At 44.2% G+C, this 20,136-nt stretch overlaps 1 protein-coding gene across 2 annotated transcripts in view; it reads right to left on the minus strand.

The window, feature by feature from the left end:
• Positions 1 to 771: 771 nt before the first annotated feature.
• STK4 (serine/threonine kinase 4) overlaps positions 772 to 20,136 on the minus strand; it is a 46,900-nt gene continuing 27,535 nt past the window's right edge. For both annotated transcript variants that reach the window (XM_064391164.1, XM_064391162.1), the window contains one exon: positions 772 to 3,844. In XM_064391164.1, coding sequence (XP_064247234.1) covers positions 3,686 to 3,844 — 159 coding nt within the window. In that variant the 3' untranslated portion in view covers positions 772 to 3,685. The remainder of the gene's footprint in view (positions 3,845 to 20,136) is intronic.

The raw sequence follows: 20,136 nt of genomic DNA on the forward strand, positions 1-20,136 counted from the left end.
AGGGAAACCACATCGAAGCCAACAGTTCACCATTGGAAGGCAGCACCCACTCACTGTCAGCTTCATCTTTTCCTGAGCTAGAAAGCTCAAAGTGCAGCAAGTGAGCCAGAATTAGGAGTGAGCCTCCAGCCTCACCTGTTGTGTAGGAAGGTGGATAAATTGGTATGCACCTAGCCCCAAATGTGCCTGCAGGCTCAGGGAAGCTGCTGCAGAGACAGCAAGGACCTACAGCAGAGCTCAGCATCCCCATCTGCCAAAGCACCCATGGGGCAATCATCCCTCTGCAGGGCTGGAGCTCCAGGCAGGGCTGCTGAGCATCCCCTGCTGAGCCCCACAGGGCTGCCTGACCATCACCTGCTGAACCCCACAGGGCTGCTGAGCATCCCCTGCTGAACCCCACAGGGCTGCTGAGCATCCCCTGCTGAACCCCACAGGGCTGCTGAGCATCCCCTGCTGAACCCCACAGGGCTGCTGAGCATCCCCTGCTGAACCCCACAGGGCTGCTGAGCATCCCCTGCTGAACCCCACAGGGCTGCCAGCACGTGGAGTTGCCCCTCTGCTCAAGCAATCTCACCCCAGGCTGCAGAATTAGTAAAGTTTTAAAACATGTGTCTGACATGTTCACTGCCTGTGTTCCTGGAAGCTTGTGGTCTCCTCCAGAATGTTGCATAACGTTGGCTGAGTGGAGGTGCACCATGTTAAAACTTGTCCTGGTAAACAGGAGCACCCCCAAGTACTGCAATGCACAAATATGAGACACAACACTGATGCTTTCAGGTAGGGACAGTTTATTTGCCCCTTTGAACAAATAAGGCAAGATATTTGAGAAAGATCAAACAAAATCTCCTGTATCAAACAGAGGAATGCAATAAAAGTTACTGTTCCATACATATACAAACTAAAGACCCAATACTATTATATACAAACAGCCAGATCTTACAAAACAGCATTTCAAGTCAGCAGTTTATGCCAGTGTTGCTAATTTCTTTGTTACAAAAAAAGTTAAAGCTACAAACTTCACATTTGTAAGTCTCACATGACTGACACCATCAGTATCTCTGGGTTTCAGAAGCAAAGAGAATGGTTTGTCCAGAACCCTTTCCAAATGCAGATGGACCCAAGGAGCACATGAATGCAGCTTCTCAATTAAACAAGTTTCTTCCTTAAAACTTTGTCAAAACATCCTTCCCTTATGGTACCAGCCTTGATCATAGCTTGGAGGACTCTGAGGAATGAACAGGTACTGTGCTCCCAGACATTCTACAAAGGGACCAAAAAGGGAAACATTTTCTCCAACAAATTGAAAATCAGTGAAGGAGAAAATAATTCCTCTGCACTACAGCTCCAAATGCAAGAAACATCATTAAGTCTCACCCACTGCAAGCATTTGAGAAAGGTTCAAAGACAGTCAAGCCATTGGATCAGTTTTAGTTATTTTGGTTTGTTTGCTATATTTTAAGACAATCACGTCAGCAAAGCAGAGTATTTCAAGAGTGCTTACATTCAGTTACAGCAGTCACAGGTTGCATATTCTGTAAATAGACACCACCCCGTGGTGTTTCACCTTAAAGTTGGGGTTTCTAATGCCCTCTGATCTCTACAGAGTTATCTATACAGTGCAGAGGAAAAAATCCTTCCAGCAGAACAGGACTGACCCACACCACACAGGCAGTGCACAATTTACCACGTCACAGATCTCTGTGTCTGTCACACCAGAGCTGCTGGGCCAGATCCACCCAAGTGACTTATTCAAGATCCAACACTGACCACAGAACTCCCTGCTAAGCTGGAGTTTCTTTGATGCAAAGGATGCTCATGAAAAATGCTCATCATAGAGACATGGTGAGGGCAAAGCCTATTGCACAGATTCCAGATGAGCACAGATGAGCCCTGATGTCCCCAGCAGCTGGGGCTGTCAGATTGCTATGCCAGGACGTACTCCTCCTGCAGCACCCTGCATACACTGCTCACTGCCTCCCTTCCTTAGGACAGCTGTGATCCCACTGCATCAGCTAACTGAGGCAAAGCCATGCAGTGAGCCCTGCAGAGGGTAAGGATGGCTTGGTTCCTTTCACAGCTGTGGAGCAGAACTGTGAGCAGCAGCCAAGAGCCTGCTCCAGGGGGGAAACAAGACCCTACAGAAACACAAAACAAACACATCACCTCTGTAGCAGCATTTGATTCAGGAGACACTGCTCTTTAATCATCCAGGTGATGTACCAAGGCCTAGTTCAGAAGCACGACGTGGAAACTGTTCCCTCTATCAGAGCAAAATAAAAAAAAACATTGGTACAAACAACTTGCTCTGCCCAAACATTCCATCATATGCTGGGCACACCTAGAACTACACAGCTGTGCTGTTAGAGCCCAGGGGCAGAGGCACTGCTCAGTCTCTGCCCTGCAAACAGGCTTTGCTTTACTCTCCATCCTGATGTGAGCTGATTGCACCATCCTCACAGAGATTGTACATGCATTGTGTTGATTGAGCTGTGCTGGGCAGGGAAATTAAAAAAAAATAACTCAAGAGTATCCAGAGGAGCTGGAAGAGACTGACCCTCTTCCAGCAGGACATTGGTAATTGTCTTCTCATGCAGATCAACTCTGCCTTTGCTCCACCACCATAAATGCACATCTTTGTTAATTTAGCAGTCTTTACTTTCAGTTTGACTCTCTTGATGTGCTAAACCTTGCAGAAATGTGAAGGATTGTGAAATCAAGTTTTTATTCAAGCATCCTAAGATGTAAATTTGAAATGAAGCCTATAAAATATTTCACAAGTTGCGGAGATTTTTAAGTCCTCTTGGACACAGCTGAAGTACCTAAATCCTGAGAGAGGTTCACACAACTTCCACCCATTCAAACACTGTTTCCTTTTCCCAGCACTCCATTCTCAGCAGGGTCTCCCTGAAGGACATTTCCAAACAGACAGACAAAGGGGTATCAGATCACTGACTGGCTTTTGGTTTTAAGTGGGTGTGGATTTTAAATTACAGAATGTAATTTCTTATGGAGGCACAACATGCTTTATCTACTCGTATAAATTTATGAAGTACACAAAACGAGGACAAAACTGAGGTCATGAAGACATCACACTTGCTTAAAGCACACAGTGTAAGGCATGGGGCTTATTACAGGCTTTTTAAAAACTGAGATTTAAGTTTCTTTCAAAAGGCTTGGACAGTTTGCACATCTTCTCACCTGCTCTCTTCAGTGACCTAAAACTTATCAGTACCTTAACAGTAGAAACAGTTAACAGCTTGAAATTGAGTCTGTGCATCCACAAAGGAAAACAAAAACAAAAAACCCATAAAAGAATCAGCTGTTACAGACAACCATCTGTATTAACTTAAACCAAAATAGACTCCTGAAAGTTCAGTTGGAAAGAGAGTGAGCCAACTTTCATTAGCCAATTTCTATCTGGTTCCTCTGGTTTAAAAACAACCCGCCTAAAAACAGTAACAGAACTCTTTTGGAATTATGTTTTAAATACAAGTCTAACATTAAAACATACAATCAGGATTTTCCACACGATGGCATTCCTGAGTTCACAAAGGTGCTATGGAAAAATAAACGAGCAGAAGTATTGCCCTCTATTTTGCTAGCATATTTCAATAGAAATCAATCTGTTCAGTAGTCATAAAAGCAAGGGGCTGATTGTTGGAGGGTGGGTGGCTCTACCCGTGGCTCAGAAGTTCTGCTGCCGCCGCTTCTTGGCTTCGATGGCGTCGAGGATGGGCTGCCGCTTGGACTGGTACTTCTGGCGAATCTCCTCGATCTCCTGCTCCATCATGGGGTCCAGGGCAGACAGCCTCCTCTGCAGCTCATCCACGCTCCAAGTCTTCAGCTGGCAGGGAGACAAAAGAGGAACAGACACTGCATCAGGGCACACCTGCAGGGATGCCGCTGCTGACGGCCACAGCGCGCCTTCAGCAGGGAAAGGCACCCAGAGCTCTGCTCCAGGCTGCTGCCCTCAGTGAGAGTGCTGTGAGCCTCAGGACACTGCTCCTGCTCATTTCACAGGTACATTACACGCTCTGGTTGCTGGCAGTGTGAGCACACAGCCAACCAGTGAAATGTTTCCCCCATGGAGTTGCTTTTCTAATGCTTCGTTTTGCAGGCTTAGGACAGAAATGCTGCGCTGAGATGGAAGGAAAGCAAACCTCTCTTCTCCTCCCCTTTCTTTGCAACTAAACCTCCTTATGCTAAATGACTAAAGAAGACATAGGCAACAGGAAGAAAATCACATCATTGACAAAAGCTGCATGTGAAAATAAAAAAAGGCAATTATGTACAATCAGGCTGAATTTCAGTCGTGATGAGGAATTCAGACTCTGCTACACCAGAAATCCCAGAGCACAAACACACACCAGGTCACTTTGGGTCAGCCTGGTACTGATAAAATATGCAAGTCCAATTTGTATTTGCCTGCACACGTGAAGATGTCAGGCTCATCTGGACAAGCTCCCTCTCCCTGAATTCTCTCTCTCTGCCTGACCTTTGTTTAATTGGCTGTTCTTGTCTGTAGCAATTTGCTGAGAACTGGCACAGCAAAGTTTTTCTCTGTGATTACAGATGCCAAGTGTGGCCTGGGACAGTCTAGCTTGTCCACAGCTACAGACTTTATGTAATGTCATGATATTATAACTGGTGCAACAGGCAGGATTTTAGTATTATGTTAAAAATATGGACACTGGAAGTGCTTCAAATGTTTACTTAAGCACCAGTCCTTTCCCCATCCAAGACCAAGTGACCACAGGAGAGACTGTTTTACAGGCACTCCAGAAGGACAGAAATGACTGTGCAGCACCTGCTACCACTAAGCACCTGCTGTGGATGCTAAGAATATGCAAAATAATTTGGGTTCTTTCTTGTGCACAAAGAACTGTCAAATTTTTTTTGTCTTTCAACAAATGTCATAATTAAGTGACTTATCTTTATTTTCAAGCGAGTGGAGCTGTCCTAGTTTAGCTGTTAATTAATCAGCTGTCAAGATTGTTCTTCAAGCCATTTCTGAACCAAAACACAGAGTGAAATGTTTGCTGCCTACTATAAGGCAACAAATGAATGTTTAATGGCAGTTTGCACCACTCCTTAAAACTAAGATATGGAACTCCTGATGCCTTTTCCTGAGGTGGAAGAGATACCACTCCCTAAATCACAAAGTCACCTGCTACCTAATTTCTCACAATGTCTTTTGAAGTTCTTTAGCATACTCTGCTAAACAAGATCTTTCCTAGTTGCTGTTTCAAGATCACAAATCCATTTTAATAATCCAGGCACACATGAAACAGGGTATACAGTACTTCAGCCTTTCCAATCAGGCAACTGTTCATTAGAAAGACAAAGCACTTCCTCCACAAAGATATATATTATTTATACACATTAATGCAACTTTAACAGGCAGCAGTTTAAGTTGATGCATGGCACCAGTTGCCTTTTCACACTAATTTATTAAGGAGCAGGTAATTATTCAACATTCCACTTCCTCACAGTCTAGGGAATTGAAAAGTCAAATAAAAATGCAAAATAGAAGAAAATATTAATACATGTACTGAATATATATACTAAGCAGCTACACCTCTCCCAGTGCTGGACTGCTTAAAGAGAGTATTGGAACAAATCTAAACCACCTTGCTCAAGGTGTAAGCCAACTACTAGATGTGAGAAATTGCCCTCAGGCTGCAATCTTCCAGGGATGCCCTTCGAGCCTTCTCTGCCTTCCTCCTGAAGTGCCTGGGTGCTGCTTGGAGCCAGAAACAAAGTGCCTGAGCTGGCAGAGCAGATGTACAGGGATGGGCTGCCCAGAACATGTGGCAGTGAGAAAACACTGCCCGACAGCTGTCCTTGGAGAGGATGGAGCACTGGGACATCCTCCGTGCACACCGACACACCAAGCCCTCCTGCAGTGTAAGAGCTGCTTGCCAAGGGACACAACAGCTTTGACAATTCCAGGGACTGTGTTTGCCAGGACAGATGGCTGAACAGAGTGGAAGATGCTGGAGCACAGCTAAGTCTGGAGTGGGCAAAGCCCACAGATTTATGTGAATATGAGCGAACTGGAAGTGGGTTACCTGCACGATGCAGAGCACAGTGCTGCTCACAGAGCTGATCATGGCTTAAACACCACAGGGAGGCTGGCAGAGGGAAGGGAGGCAGGTGCATGTGCCCAGGAACCCGGGAGCACAGGAACACCCTGTGTCAGTGAGCAGGAACAACTCACAGCTTTCATCTGCAATAATGGCACACTGTGAATGCCACGCTGCTCCTGGAAGGGGTGGAGAAGCCAAAGGGCAACGCTGGTGCAAGGTCCAGGAGGTGACTGCTCAGCCCAGATGGGCTGATGGCAGACTGGCAGGTCCCCTGTGGGTGATGAGAGCCACAAGAGCCACGCAGAGCAGGGGACACCCAGCCCTCTGCTCCTGCTGTGACAGCAAGAGCCTGGGCAATTACTCAGCCTGTCTTTCCACTCACACATCTTCAGAAGGAAAAAAAACAACTGAACTGCTCAAAATGTGATGGCCTCCATTTCACTTTGCTGCCTGGCATTTCACTGTAAGGCAATGCCACAGACAGGCTTCCTCCCAGAAATGAAGTTTGAGACTCCAGTATATCTGTTTCTGCACTCCTGGGACACTGACACTATTCTCTTAGAGAAACGCCAGGAGCAAAATAAGACAAGAAGGACAAGGACAGCATCTCATGACAGACGGTTACTCAGGGTAAAGTCTCAGCACTGAGCAGCTGCAATTAGAGCTGGTTTTAGCCACGGGCTCAGTCCCATTCCTCTCCTCACTTCTCAGCATTTCCTCTGCTCTAAGAAGTCTAACTGTCTCTGCAAAAGCTGTCTATTTTTGTCCATGCTGATCAAATACCTAAGACAAACTTCTAAAGGAAGGAATCTCATTTCAAATGTAAAGCTGGATAAAAAATACTTGTTCTAAGGTTGGCCAAACAAATCTATCAAAATGGTGAGGAGGCAGCACATGAAACTCTTCCAGCAAGCCTGTATGTTGAGAAAGCTAATTTTTAACTGTTTGATTAACATTTGCATTTTTACTTGAGGTTTTGAGAATGATCTTAACTCTGTAAAAATGCCCAACTGAAGACATATGTCAGAGTGGAAGTGTTCATCTGAAAGCCTCTCACCCACAGCTGCTGGATGCTGTTTGTTTTCTTCAGACACCACTGACAGCAACATCTTGTTTTAACATGCTGATGATTTCTACTGTATAATTCAGAAGGTCATACATAATGATATCCTTTGGAAGCACAAAACCTACAGCCTTTCCATGCCTATGCAGTAGTGATGGACAAACCAGGAACAGATCATTTGAAATGCAGTTTCTTCCTCAAGGAGGAGATTTGTAAGCTATTGATGACATTCCTTTGTCAGCATTTCTGACAGATTTGCAGACAACTACCCCACTGAATAACGTTCAACTCAGCAAACTGCTTCTGAGTTGCAGTTCTTTCAAATCAGCATTTTAAAAACAGGGGGAAAAAAACCCCACTTGCATTTCCTACAGTCAGGTAAAGTGTCACAGCAACATGATATTCTACTGAATGCAAATGAGCCTAAGCACCAAAGGGAGAATAAGTATAAGCTCTCTGCAGACACAGCCACAGGTTTGGTATTCAAGGGCACCATGGTTTGAACTTTATACCCCTGCTGTTCTGTCCTAAACAGGACACAGCCCAAAACCCTGCCACCATGCCAGATTTCTGTTTCACATAAAAAACATCTGTACTAAAACACAAAGCCTAGAGAATTAACTCAGCCTCTGCCCCATCCTCACGAAACCCAAACAAAAAACCCCAAATGGTGAAAACTTTTTGAATTAGAAGCTGATGCAAATAATTTACCACAGTCCTCTTAGTACCCACAGCCTTCACAGCAAGGAGCAGCCGTGCTGGTTTGCCCACAGCAAGGTCTGGAGCTTGCCCAGTTTGGGCTTGGCACATTCTCTGGTCCCTCAAGAGCCCCTGAGCAGCACAAGGTCACCCCTGCCTGGACCAGCCTGCACTAGTGACATAAATACAGTCACCCAGTGACCCCTGAGTCACTCCAGCCATCATTCTGATCTGCTCCTCTGGCAAAACCACTGCCAGCCAAACCTCCTTGTATGAATTACGAGCATCAAACAGAAATGAGCTCTTTCCCAGCAGCTTTCCTCATTTCTCTCCCAACAAAGAGTTTTGGCCAAGCTCTAGTTCACTGACTGCACAGGAATCAAAAAATATTATCTTGGGGCAAGTGGAAAACATGTTCCTCCTGAAACTTTCCTTTTACTCACTGACACTGCAATTGACCCCTGCATTTAGCACAAAGCCTTTGCATGTCTGCAAGGTTTCAAGCTACCTGGGCTTTGCTTTTAAATACTGTCTTTGAAATCCTGAGGCTTGTGCCAAACAGGAACCCTCCATCCCCTGGGGGGAATGCAGTTTTTCTACCATTGCTTTCCAAAGATGCAGATGGACCATGACTTCTGGAACTAAAATTGGAGTATTTATGACACTGGTGTTACTTTCCTCCTGGTGAAAGCATTTGAAGTTTTTCAGAAAGAGAATATTTTCAAGTCTTGGTACTAGAACCAATCCCACAAATAAAATTAGGAAGTTGTTCTCTTCTTCCCTAGTCCTCTAGACATATTCCTCTGCCATAATTCCTGTGAGTTTGAACACTTGTCTTCCACATGCTCAGGGTGTTTTCCGAATTTCCTCCCACTGTTACCCAGAGCCTGTGGCTTTTTAGAAAGAAAACACCCAGCTGTATCTGCCTGCCTTTCACCCAGAGATTCCAGGTGGCATTTACTGCTCAACATAACTTGATGTCAAACTTTAAAGTTTTATATAGCCTTTAGAAAAACTGGCTTTGGCAATTATCACTTCATAAGGGGCAGTGGGAGTTTGAAGACTAAAATACAGAAGTAATAAAATTGCAGCTTCCCACGCTACACAGGGAAATAAATTCTTAGTAGAAGAGATACAAGCTAGATGGGAGCCAAGGAAAAACAAATTAATTGTCTATTTAGCACAGCCTTTATTGTCATAGTTTCCTTTTAAGCCTAGTTTTATGCTGCAATCTAACAGCTCTTGATTGCATACTCAGTGATCAAAGCCCCCCATCAAACTCATCAATCCCATCAGCAGGGAGCACAACCCATCAATTTTTTGTGTGTATTTAGACAGGCAAACTCTAAACGTGGCTTGAGAAGGGGTTTTACCCAAATCAAGTTACCCAAGCAATGCTAAACATTAAATGCCAAACAGGAATTTGCTGTTAGAGAAAATGAAAAGCATTACCACAGTAATACAGCAGCAACAGTCTGCTTTGGAAAAACAAAACCAGCACAACCAACTGGGACTTCAGTGGTGTGGAAACCCCTCAGGGGAGGCTGCTGATGATCACACTCGACAGCAGAGGTGGCTACATATGAGACAGGTATAAAACAATTCCTACAAGCTCAATTAAATGTTCAGGTGTCCTTTAGCAAGGGAGGCTCTTCACAGAACAGAATAATTAAACTCTTGTTTCACTTGACCTTGGCTATCACCAAGGCTATCAAGATGCTTCCTGCTGATAGAACCAAGGGCACACTGCCACTTCCTTCTCCAGAACCCTGCAGATCAGTTTGATGTGCATCCACCTCAACTCCTGAACGTCTCTGCTATCACCTCCTCAAGCAGAGTTTTGTTTTTGGGAGGGGCTCTCCCATCAGATGCCACTTGTTTGCAGCAGCCAGCTCGGGGCAGAGCTCAGCCTGCAGCTGCAGTGGTGCCACAAGAGCACGAGCCAGGGAGGGGAGTCAGAGCTCAGGGATCCATCAGTGGGAGCTCTGACAAGTGTAAGAGCTGAGATTATCCTGGAATTAGCTCTCTGTAACTTGAAAGACTGGTTAAATGAGGTATCCATTAAATGCTCACATCAAATATACTCTGAGGACACAGATTACTCAAAAGTACTATGAACTTTTTTTAAACCAGAAAAAAAAAAGTCCGCGATTTCTCCAGCCAAAATTAAATTGTAGTAAGGTAATTTCTCAGGCTAAGCAGTGCTCCAGACTTTAGATCTTGAAGATGGTGATATAAATTGGTGTTGGAATAGCATGCCATTTTTTCCCATAGCATTTTTCCTGAAATGCTGCCTCAATATCACTTGGCATACTTTCAATCACTGCTCTAAAAATTAAGTGTCTCGTTCTCGTTTACGTTTCCAGCACAAGAAAGCCTTGATGTAATGTATGAGCAGGCATTAACTATTTATTCACTTTAAGTCGTCAAATGCAAAGGACACAAGGACCTACTGGCACTTTCTGACCATTTCTCCTCATCCATCAGGTCCCTACAACTGCACAGATCTGTCAAGCAGCCGTGCTACAGAGGGGCTGCAGTAAATCAGAACAAGCCCTTGTGCCTACACAAGCACTAATTATCTTGCTTTTCCTCCCTTTTAGCATCAGCATGTCAGTGGAGTTTCTCACTGTTATGAAAGCAGTGGATGAAATGCACTCATTGTGGGATTTCATGCAAGATTAAAAATACAGATATTAATCTTTCAAAAGATTTGAAAAATAAGTCTCAGCAGCACAAGCTTCTGCTTTTAAAGCACCTTAATTATTTAGGCAATATACTGGCAAAACACATCATGGGCTGCAGCAACCAGCACCAGCCAAAACAGCACTGCAGCCACAACTGCCCACAGAAAGAGAGCAGGAGCTGTGATCAGTGCACCTCTGGAGATGATGTGCCCTCACCTGAACAGCAGATGGCTTTCCACAAAGAAACACTTTCAACGAGATCATCAGATGACCCAGAGGTCAAGTCAGCTTCAGCCAGTTAACTATTTAAGTGCAATCACAGCATCACCTTTGTGGAGGAAAAGATGGGCACTACCACACACTCAGCTTTTGATCCCCAGCTGAAGTGGAAAAGTGCATTTTAACAGAGTTGTATCAGAGGAGACCCTCTCAAGTGAAGTGTTTGGGATGGCTCTACCTCACTTGCACAGATGTGGAGCTACTGAACACCTTATTGTTATGAATGCCAATAAGGATCACAGTTAATTTTCCATGTAGCTCTGCTACATGTAAAATAAAGGCTCACAAAACCACAATTCTGTACTACCCCTACAGAATTCCTGGAGGGCCATGTGTGCCATTCTTCTCCTTGCCAGGCACACTGGGAGGATCATATCTAAACTGGGAACTGCCTCTGCAGGAATGACAGCTGCCAGGACCTCTCTCCCCAGCCTGGCACCCTGAGCAAGGCTTCTCCCAAGCAGCACAGGATCCCAGCTCCAGGGACAGCTGCCCCTCTCTTCCAGCACTGCTTCCCTGCTGGGGTCTCACCAGTGCCTGCTGAGGCCACTGCTCTTCTCTAGCAAGAATTGTCACAGCTTTGCCACTCCACTGTGCCTTATTTCAGGCTGCATTCACACCCATAATGTTTGACCCTGCTGGTTCTGCAAGGACCTTTCTCAATCCCACCTCGAGCAGCCCATTCCTGTGGCTGCTCTGAAGAGACACACACGCCCTGGGCACACAACTGCTCCTCACCAGCTCAGAGGCACCTCTGCCTTCCCACCCTCCACATTTTGGACATTTTCCCCTATTCCCTGAAAGCCTTTAGGAACCAGAGAGCAGCTTTGCTGCTGGCAAGTGTCCTGGATTGCAAGGCAGTGTGTGTTCTGTTTGCCATCTGTCAGAGGTGGGGCAGTTATCTGCTGTTCATTGGGAAGTTTTCCTTATCTCTTCCATAAACCAATCCTCCCTCCAGCACATCTCTTCTGTCCATGGCCAGGGAGTGTCCCTGCATGGCTGATGAAATTCCATCATCCCATTGGGAGATGCTCTGCCCAGGGGAGGAGCCAAGCATTCCTACCTGGATACAATCTGATATTCTGGGACAGCAGAGCAGCTTCTCCACTGGATTCCCAGAGGAATAGCTGCCTCTTCCACTGGATCTTCAGAGGAAGACTCCACCTTTCTACAGAATCCCTGCTCCAGCAGAACCACCTCTGACACTCCAGGACTGCAGCCACAATTCCAATTGGACTGCTGCCAACACCCTGACCCACAGCGTGTCAGGCTGTGTTCTGACTCTGTCAGTGTTGCTTTGGTTTCCTGCATTGTTTATTTTATTTTTTTAAATTTTCTTCCCTAATAAAGAACTGTTATTCCTGCTCCCATATTTTTGCCTGAGAACCCCTTAATTTCAAATTTATAACAATTTGGAGGGAAAGGGTTTACATTTTCCATTTCAGGGGAGGCTTCTGCCTTCCTCAGCACACACTGTCTTTCCAAACTGAGACAGCAAGGTATCAGGAAATTCCCAATTCCAGGGGATCACAGCAAACATCCTGTTCCCCCTGGCTACCCTGACAGAGCTGTGGAACACCAAAGCCTGGCTCAACAGCACTGGCATCCCTGGCTGCTCCCAGCCAAGAACTGAACTTCACTAATCCCTGCTGTAACCCTTACACGGCTCAGGGAAGTTTTGGAAGCCCAACCACAGAACTTCTGCAAGCTGTTACTACCCTCAGCATCGTCCTGAACTACTAAGGAAGAAAACCCATCCAAAGGTCTACCCACTGATATGAGTGCTGAGTGATCACTAACGAAATAAAGCTTTTTAAAAAAAGAGCAATTAATTTTAATCTTCTAAACTCAATGATTAAATTCCCTTTTCTAGCCTTAGTGTCAATTATGAGTGTGAATAGCCCCATTCTCTTCCAAAATCATCCCAAGTCCTGTGCACAATTAGTGTAAACAAAGGGAATGACAAATGGTGTCAGTGGTATTCTGCAGCACTGAACTTCAAGAAGTCCAAACCTTGAAATCCTTTAGGAACTTAGAAAGTGGCTGCCTAATCCTATAACCACAAAGATAAGTTATCTCACTGCTATTCTTTTTTCAGTAACTGAATTACAAACCCAGCTAAAAGGTCAGCCTGTCTGGACAAGCAAGCAAAAAAAAAAAAACAAAAAAAACAAAAAAAACCCAAAAAAACCCAAAAAAACCCAAAAAAGGAGCACTGTTTGCTTTTAAAAAGCACTTGCTTGCCAGAGGTTTGATTAAATAAAAACAGCAGGGTTTTTTTCCTTCTCTAAGTGATTATGATTTAATTTTCTTAAGTAAGAGTACAAAAATACCTCTGAACATGCTAAAATAAATCATGTCATTAGGCCACGAGGATCTGGCTAGCTGCACAACTCAGCGATAAAGTACAGACATGGGGTTTTTATCCTTTTTTTTTGAGAAGAGCAATCTGTCAGAAAATGCTGATTCCTTTAAATCAAACAAAAATTTTTCACAAATCGGAAAAGTTTAACAAAGCTCTCCTAGGAAGGGTACATATACCCATAAAGGAGCTCCCTTCCAATTCCAGGTACCCTTCACCCCTCTCTCCCTGGCTCTAAGGGCCCTACTTGCTGAAGGATTAACAATTATTTTCTCCATTCAGGATCACGTATCCTGAATAAAGCAGAACAACTGAAGAAGTGAGAATACCTGAACTCAGAGTGATTAATTCATACAACATTTCTCAATATGAAACACAAATGTAACTGAAGTGGTAACCAATTAATTAACACTAAATCAGTACTTGAATACAGCCTTTATTAATGATGTGGAGTAAGAAGCATTATTAACATATCTGAAGACTTCACACACTCAAATCTGCAAGGCACAGTGAAGGCTTAAAACACAGAGCTTCCGTTTCAAAGGCTTCAGAATACATCATCCATGGCAAGCAGCCATTATAGCTTTAAATAACTTAGGCCTATTTATCTTAAGAGTATTAAACTTTATTCAACAAATATTTTTGAGTCTTAGTCTTCCATTTTAGTTCCAGCTCCAGGAGAGCTGCTGAAAGGGGTTTGTTTTCAGGAAGACCCCACATTATCTACCCAAAAGTGAGGTTTATTACAAAACCCTGGCGCAATGCTGCTCTGCCTCCCCTGTTTCACTCAGGGAAAGGAGGAAACAGCTGCAACTTGAAGGCAAAGAAGACAGGAAGGAGAATTAAAAGCTTTCTGAGGAAAGACTGAACTACAGAGATTTCCAGGGCATTCTGGAAAAATGAATAGCTGCATGTCCATGCAGTTGTCTTTAAAACCAGGGGCATGTGTTTAAGAGAAAAATATTTTTTGGGACAGTCCGCAAGTGAACCACCTCCACAAAATCTGTCTTGAATTAACCTGCACAACTCACTGTGAAAGGTTTCCCCAGTTGTTCACTATTACTTGGGTATCCATTTATGACCCTGCATGATGGCAGGACACAAAACAAGAAGGAATTAAACACTTCATTCCTGAATAATATTCCTTTCAGACTGTATCAGTCTACATGTATTAAGCTGCTTTTTCTCCTTCTTCCTGAAGGTGAAAGCTTTGATTATAAATCATGAAATGTTTTGGGTGGGAAGGGACCTCAAAGCTCACCCAGTGCCACCCCTGCCAAGGCAGGGACACCTTCCACCACCCCAGGGTGCTCCAAGCCCTGTCCAGCCTGGCTCTGGATACTTCCAGGGATCCAGGGGCAGCCACAGTTGCTCTGGGCACCCTGTGCCAGGGCCTGCCCACCCTCACAGGGAAGGATTTCACCCCAGTATCTGACCTAAGACACCCCAAGGGTGCACACACACCCCAGTTACTCTGGCAGTAAGCAACGCCTCGATGCTCCTGCAGGTTTTCAAGTGACACCAGAGAGGCTGCACAAGGGCAGATGCACCAGGTCCAGCAGTCAGAGCTGAGGTAACTGTGCTCCCCTCTCAGTTCACCATGTCAGGCACTGGTCCAGATGAGACCCTGCCCACTGGAAAGTGTTCACAGAGGCCTGATGGAGGCTTCATCCCCTGACTTTTCCAGATGGCCCAGACTCCATCCCCCAAAGGCAACCCAGAGCAGCTATAACAGACTCCCCATGCAAAGAGTCTCCAAAAGGAGCCCTTTTTGGTACAGATGAGAAAAACCTGGACAAGCTTGTCTTTTTAAGCTACATTACCCTTTGCAAACATTTGCACTGACAGATGAGCTGGAAGGAGATTTCAGAAGCATTTCACACAGATCTTGTTTCAGCAGCAGTGTTCTTTCTTTAAGAGAGATGCTGTGCCAAGAACACATCCAGCCCTGAAAACAGATCTCAAGGCACAACAAGGCTCAAACAGGTTTTCTAAAGAATTCAGAGTGGTCAGAGAGAATTTTTCCAGCATCACACCTTCAGCTACCAATTCCTCTCTCCTTTTCCCAAAACTAGAAATGCATGCTGCAGCCTGACCTTAACCATGCAGCAGCAGTGGAACAAACCCAATAATCACAGACCCAGGATGAAATTCTTTTAGTTACTTAGCTCATCTGCAAAACTTTCAGTCAATGTCTCAGCAGATTAAATCTACAGTAGGCAAAGGGCCTCCAAGATAGCCCAGGACATTGAATTTACAAGTCTGAGCACTCTGATATGAAGTCGATTTCAGGTTACATTATTTCAGTCTCCATTAAGGGCAATGACCTAAGCAACAAACTACAGCAACTCATTTTACTTCCCACTCACTGCAGGTTTCATCTAAAAGCCTCATGTCACAGAAGGCCTGCCATACACAAAAATATAGCAAAAAATGAAAATCTGACAGCAAGTTGTGGCAGTAAGTGCTTTGCAATCAATGTCAGTTTGCACCAAAGTGAAAGCAGGTGGTGAGCAATGACCCTGTTACCAAATGGGAGAGAGCAGGAATCTATTCTCTCCCCCAGAACAGACAGGAGTCATGTCTCTGAAGTACCTTTTTCAATTTTAAATATTGCTAACAAATTTTTAGAACAAATGTGGTATATTCTTTTGTTGTTGTTACAAAGGGAATCTGGAAAGGTTTAGCAAACCCACGTGCACAGAACTCGCTGTGAATCACACTGGTGGTTTGACACAGCCACAAACCCAATGAGGTTTGCAGTGAGGTTCAGAGTGTCTTCCTCATGCAAATATTACAGAAGATTCAAGACTACTTAAACAAAACAAGAGAGAAGCAAGCTGCTCCTGGGCTTATTTTTAAAAAGATTGTTTGACTACAAGGTGACAGGATGAACCATTTGTCCTTAATAAAGATGTCACAAGTTAAAAAGTATTTGCTGGGAAGAACATACTAAATATACTGGAAAGGTAATGCTTAAAAGAGAAATAAACAATTAACAGAGCTTTAAAAATTCTTGGCAGATGGCTGAAGAAAAAAAAAAAAAGGAAATCCATTCAAGGAATGTCAGTGTTATGAATCAAGACAGGTGACATTTAAAACCAATGAATAAAACATCAGGAAAACCTGTCTCTTTTTATAAATCATACTTCACAGTGGAGCTACATCTAAGCAATGCACTTCAAGATCCTCCTCAATAAGCAGGAGATACCATGGGGGTACAATTCAGGTTTGAAAGTTAATAATTGTTTATCCTGGACTGCCTCCTGTTGTCAGCAAAACAGTCCTTTTATTTGAGTTTGTTTCCCTCCCTCCACAAAAAAAAGAAAAAAAAGAAAAAAAGAGTAGCCTTAATGCTCTCCCACAGAAAGAAATCTTTATTTTAAATCCAGCACAGCAGAAACAAGTACCTCAAGTTTTCTTGCTTCCCAACCAGGAACCTGCCCTAGTTCCAAGTGCCTGGACAGAGATATCAATCAGCCATCCCAGATCTGGCTTTATCTCTCAAACTGATGAATGCCCCAGCAAATAAGTTCACTTTATGTTCAAAGTAAGACTATTGGAAGAAGTCAGTGCCTCAGAAGTAATTTTTATTCCAGTCACCACTGGGAAAAAGGAGAGTTCATGATAGATGAAGGGAAGAAACACTTGGACAGAGAAATCCCTGAAGATTCACTCAAAGTGTTTGGTTTAGTCTCCAAAAATGTTATTGAAAAATGCTCTACTTTAACCAAACTTTTTTATTCTTCTACACAAAACTATACGTATTCAGACAAATTTTTTAAACAATCAATCTTCATTCATCACACAAGGGTCAGAGAAACTTGCTCTCTTAGAAACTAAAAAATATAATCTAAGTTTCATAATAATTCAATAGAAGTCCCAAGATTATTTGATTTTCAGTGATGCCATTTAAATGACCTACAAACATGCACACTCTAACACAGCTTTTTTTGCTGCTGTCCAAGCAGACAGACTTTCTGGTGTCTCAGTAACCAACTCAAATTACTCTCTTGAGTAATTTGCCTGGGAGAAAGGAGAAACAGAAAGATTAGTGCAGAGGCCTGCATCTGACACCTTTACCAAGCTGCTTAAAAGACAGAAGTAAAAAGAAGATAAACCTAAGAGGATCACAGCAGAGTCAGGAAACACTATAATGTGATAAATTATAAACAGTCACACACCAGCAGCTTTCCCATACAATGCAATATTCCTAGCATCTGCCTTAACTCTGCATCCTCAGCATGCCTCCTTCCTACTGCTAGCAAAGACCCAAAGACCAATTCCAACAAAATAAGAGCCAATTATTCAGTCTGCCATCATTTTCAAAGCTGGCAACTGCACAGAAAATACTCTCAAGTTTTTAATCGATTGAACTTTTAAAAGGACAAAAGGTAGTAAAGCTATAAAGCATCAATATTAGATTGCTAACAAATGCTATCCAAATGGATGTTCAGAGAAACCAAAGCCGTTGAATGTTCCAGGTACTGGCAGACAACGAGCTGTTCACAAGACAAATGACACCTCCACAGACAGAATGCAATAAATTAGAGACTCTGGTCATTGTAAAGCAGCGTGTGTTTACTGTTATTGATAAGCAATAAATCACCTGCCCTCCAACAGTTCCTCCCTATAAATCACTTGCAGTGAAAGAAGCAGATGGTTCCAGCGTGCAGCCATGGCTCAGCAGGGCTGGGAGAGGCTGAGCTGTGCTGAGCCATGGCCAGGAGAACTGCAGCAGCTCCACAGGGCACCAGGGGCTGCAGCCCCCGAGCTCCCAGCTGGCTCTGTGCCCGGGTGCTGCCAGCCTGAGCAGCTCCAGGGCATCCTCAGTGCCCCTCCCTGGGCTCCAGCCCACTGCCATCCCTGCGTCCTGCCTGCCTGGACCACGCCTGACACAAGCAGGCTGATCTGCAGGCTGCTGTCCACCCATAAAATATAGAATAAAATACATATTGAAAATATACCGTGGTATGTCGCCCTGATTTTTTAAGATTTTCTAAGCCTTCTGATGTTCACATTCTTGTAGCAAACTTTCTCGCACACCTTCTGTAAATAACTTATTGTTTTGCATTCTTTTATGGAGGAGGAGAAATTCGATGGACTGTTGGTTTGTCCATTGGAGAGGTGGCACTGTCACCCTCCCATCCACTGTCACCTTTGGAAATCTATAAACGTTGGAGTCAGAAAATAAACCTCCCTCTTTACCTCGAGAACAGCAGCGTGTTCACGCTGTGTTTTTTCCTGTCTTATAGTGACAATATAGTGCTCTGGCAGCCTTGCTCTGAAAGAATTCAGCTTTCCATACACTTCTCAGCAACTCCAGTTTCTTGCTATCACACCAATACCTAACTTGTCTAACCAGAAGGAAACAGATTTCCATTTTCACTGCAAACAAACAGCCTCTTGCTCAGGCTAAACAAGCTGAAGACACCATTACCAATGCACTTCCCTTTTTTGCTGGTAAACATACAAGAAGTGGGTTTACTTATTTATTTATTTTAAAAATATGTTTCCAATGTAACATTTTGAACTACTAAGTAAAAGCACAGACATGAGGATGTGAATAATAACAGAATATCCCAGGTGAGATCACCTTAATCAATCACTGTCTTCAGTAAACAGAAATTTTATTTTTCTTTACTGTTTCATGAAAAATAATTATATCTTCACTCAGGGAAGAGGAAGGTTGCTTTTATCTACATTATACTTGCAAAAAAAAAAAACAAACCTAAGCAGTAGCTGTTAAAAGCCCTGGCCAGAAGCTGCTTACAGAAAGAGAAAATATCAGTTTCCTATCAAATAATTATAAATGGGCATACAATTATTCAGCTATTTGAAGGAGACTGCAGTTATGATACCAACTCCTGCAATTTAAGATCTCCAAAAGATGCAAATATACTTTTAGAAACTGGGCTTAATTAAATTTTAAGAGTTTCCTTGATGCTTTGCTTCAACCACTTGTCAGACCAGTGGCTTGGTGAGCCATCATCCAACTCCTACAGCTGCCAGCTCCAAGGAGCCCTGGGCAGGACTCAGGGCAAGCAAACAGAACCAGAGGTGTAAGTGGTGCACAGACACTTCTGAAATGAAGATGTCTCATTTCAACACTGGACTATCTTAAGAAGCAAATTCCACAGAGAAGCCACACATGGACAGCAAATTGTGGCCTGAGACTTTGGAAGCAGCAGGTGAAACAACTGGGAAGAGATCAATAGGTGGGGAAGAGCTGGGTGTGATCCCACAACTCCTGCAGCTCTCTGGCAGGCAGGTTGTGGAGCCCAGAACTGCTGCCTGTACCTGGGGCTCTGCCTCTGCAGCCCTGGAAGAAGTGGCAGCTGATGAGCTCTGGCATTTTATCTCCCAATTAGAGGCAATTAACACCTCCTGCTCGTCCTTCTTTATTTCAGCCCGGAAAAACTCCCAAAGCCACAGCTCTGTTGCCTGCAGGACAGCCCTCCCCAGCAGCAGAGAAACAGATGACACTGCACTGAGAGGTGATGCAGGCTGCTTTGGAGTGCAGGGAAATCACAGCAATCTTTCCTGTCCAAAGAAATTCCCATCAGCAGCCAGCCAGACACTGCTCAGAGGGAGCTAAAGGGATGAGGCAGCCCAGAGAATGGCACTCACAGCATGGGCACAGGGCTGAAACACAGGCTGCAGGGTGGTGGCACTGTCACCAAAGGCAACTGCCACCTGCCACAGGAATCTGACAAACTGGCCACCTCTACTGCTTCCACTTCTGCAAAGCCTGACATTCTCCAGGGTACATGTTGGTTTTATTTTCCCAAGGACAGAGGCTCTGCTCCGAAGTGTTTCTGACTCAATGAGAGAAGCTGTGAATGCAGATCCTCTCCATTAAGCCAAGGAGAGAGAAGGATGGACCCACATCAGGGCTGTTGAATGTTGCAGGAATGGGAACAGGTCTGACTCACCAAGACCCTGCAGATGCAAGCA

Source organism: Passer domesticus, chromosome 16 (genome assembly GCF_036417665.1).
Source record: "Passer domesticus isolate bPasDom1 chromosome 16, bPasDom1.hap1, whole genome shotgun sequence".
Classification (NCBI taxonomy): Eukaryota; Metazoa; Chordata; class Aves; order Passeriformes; family Passeridae; genus Passer; species Passer domesticus.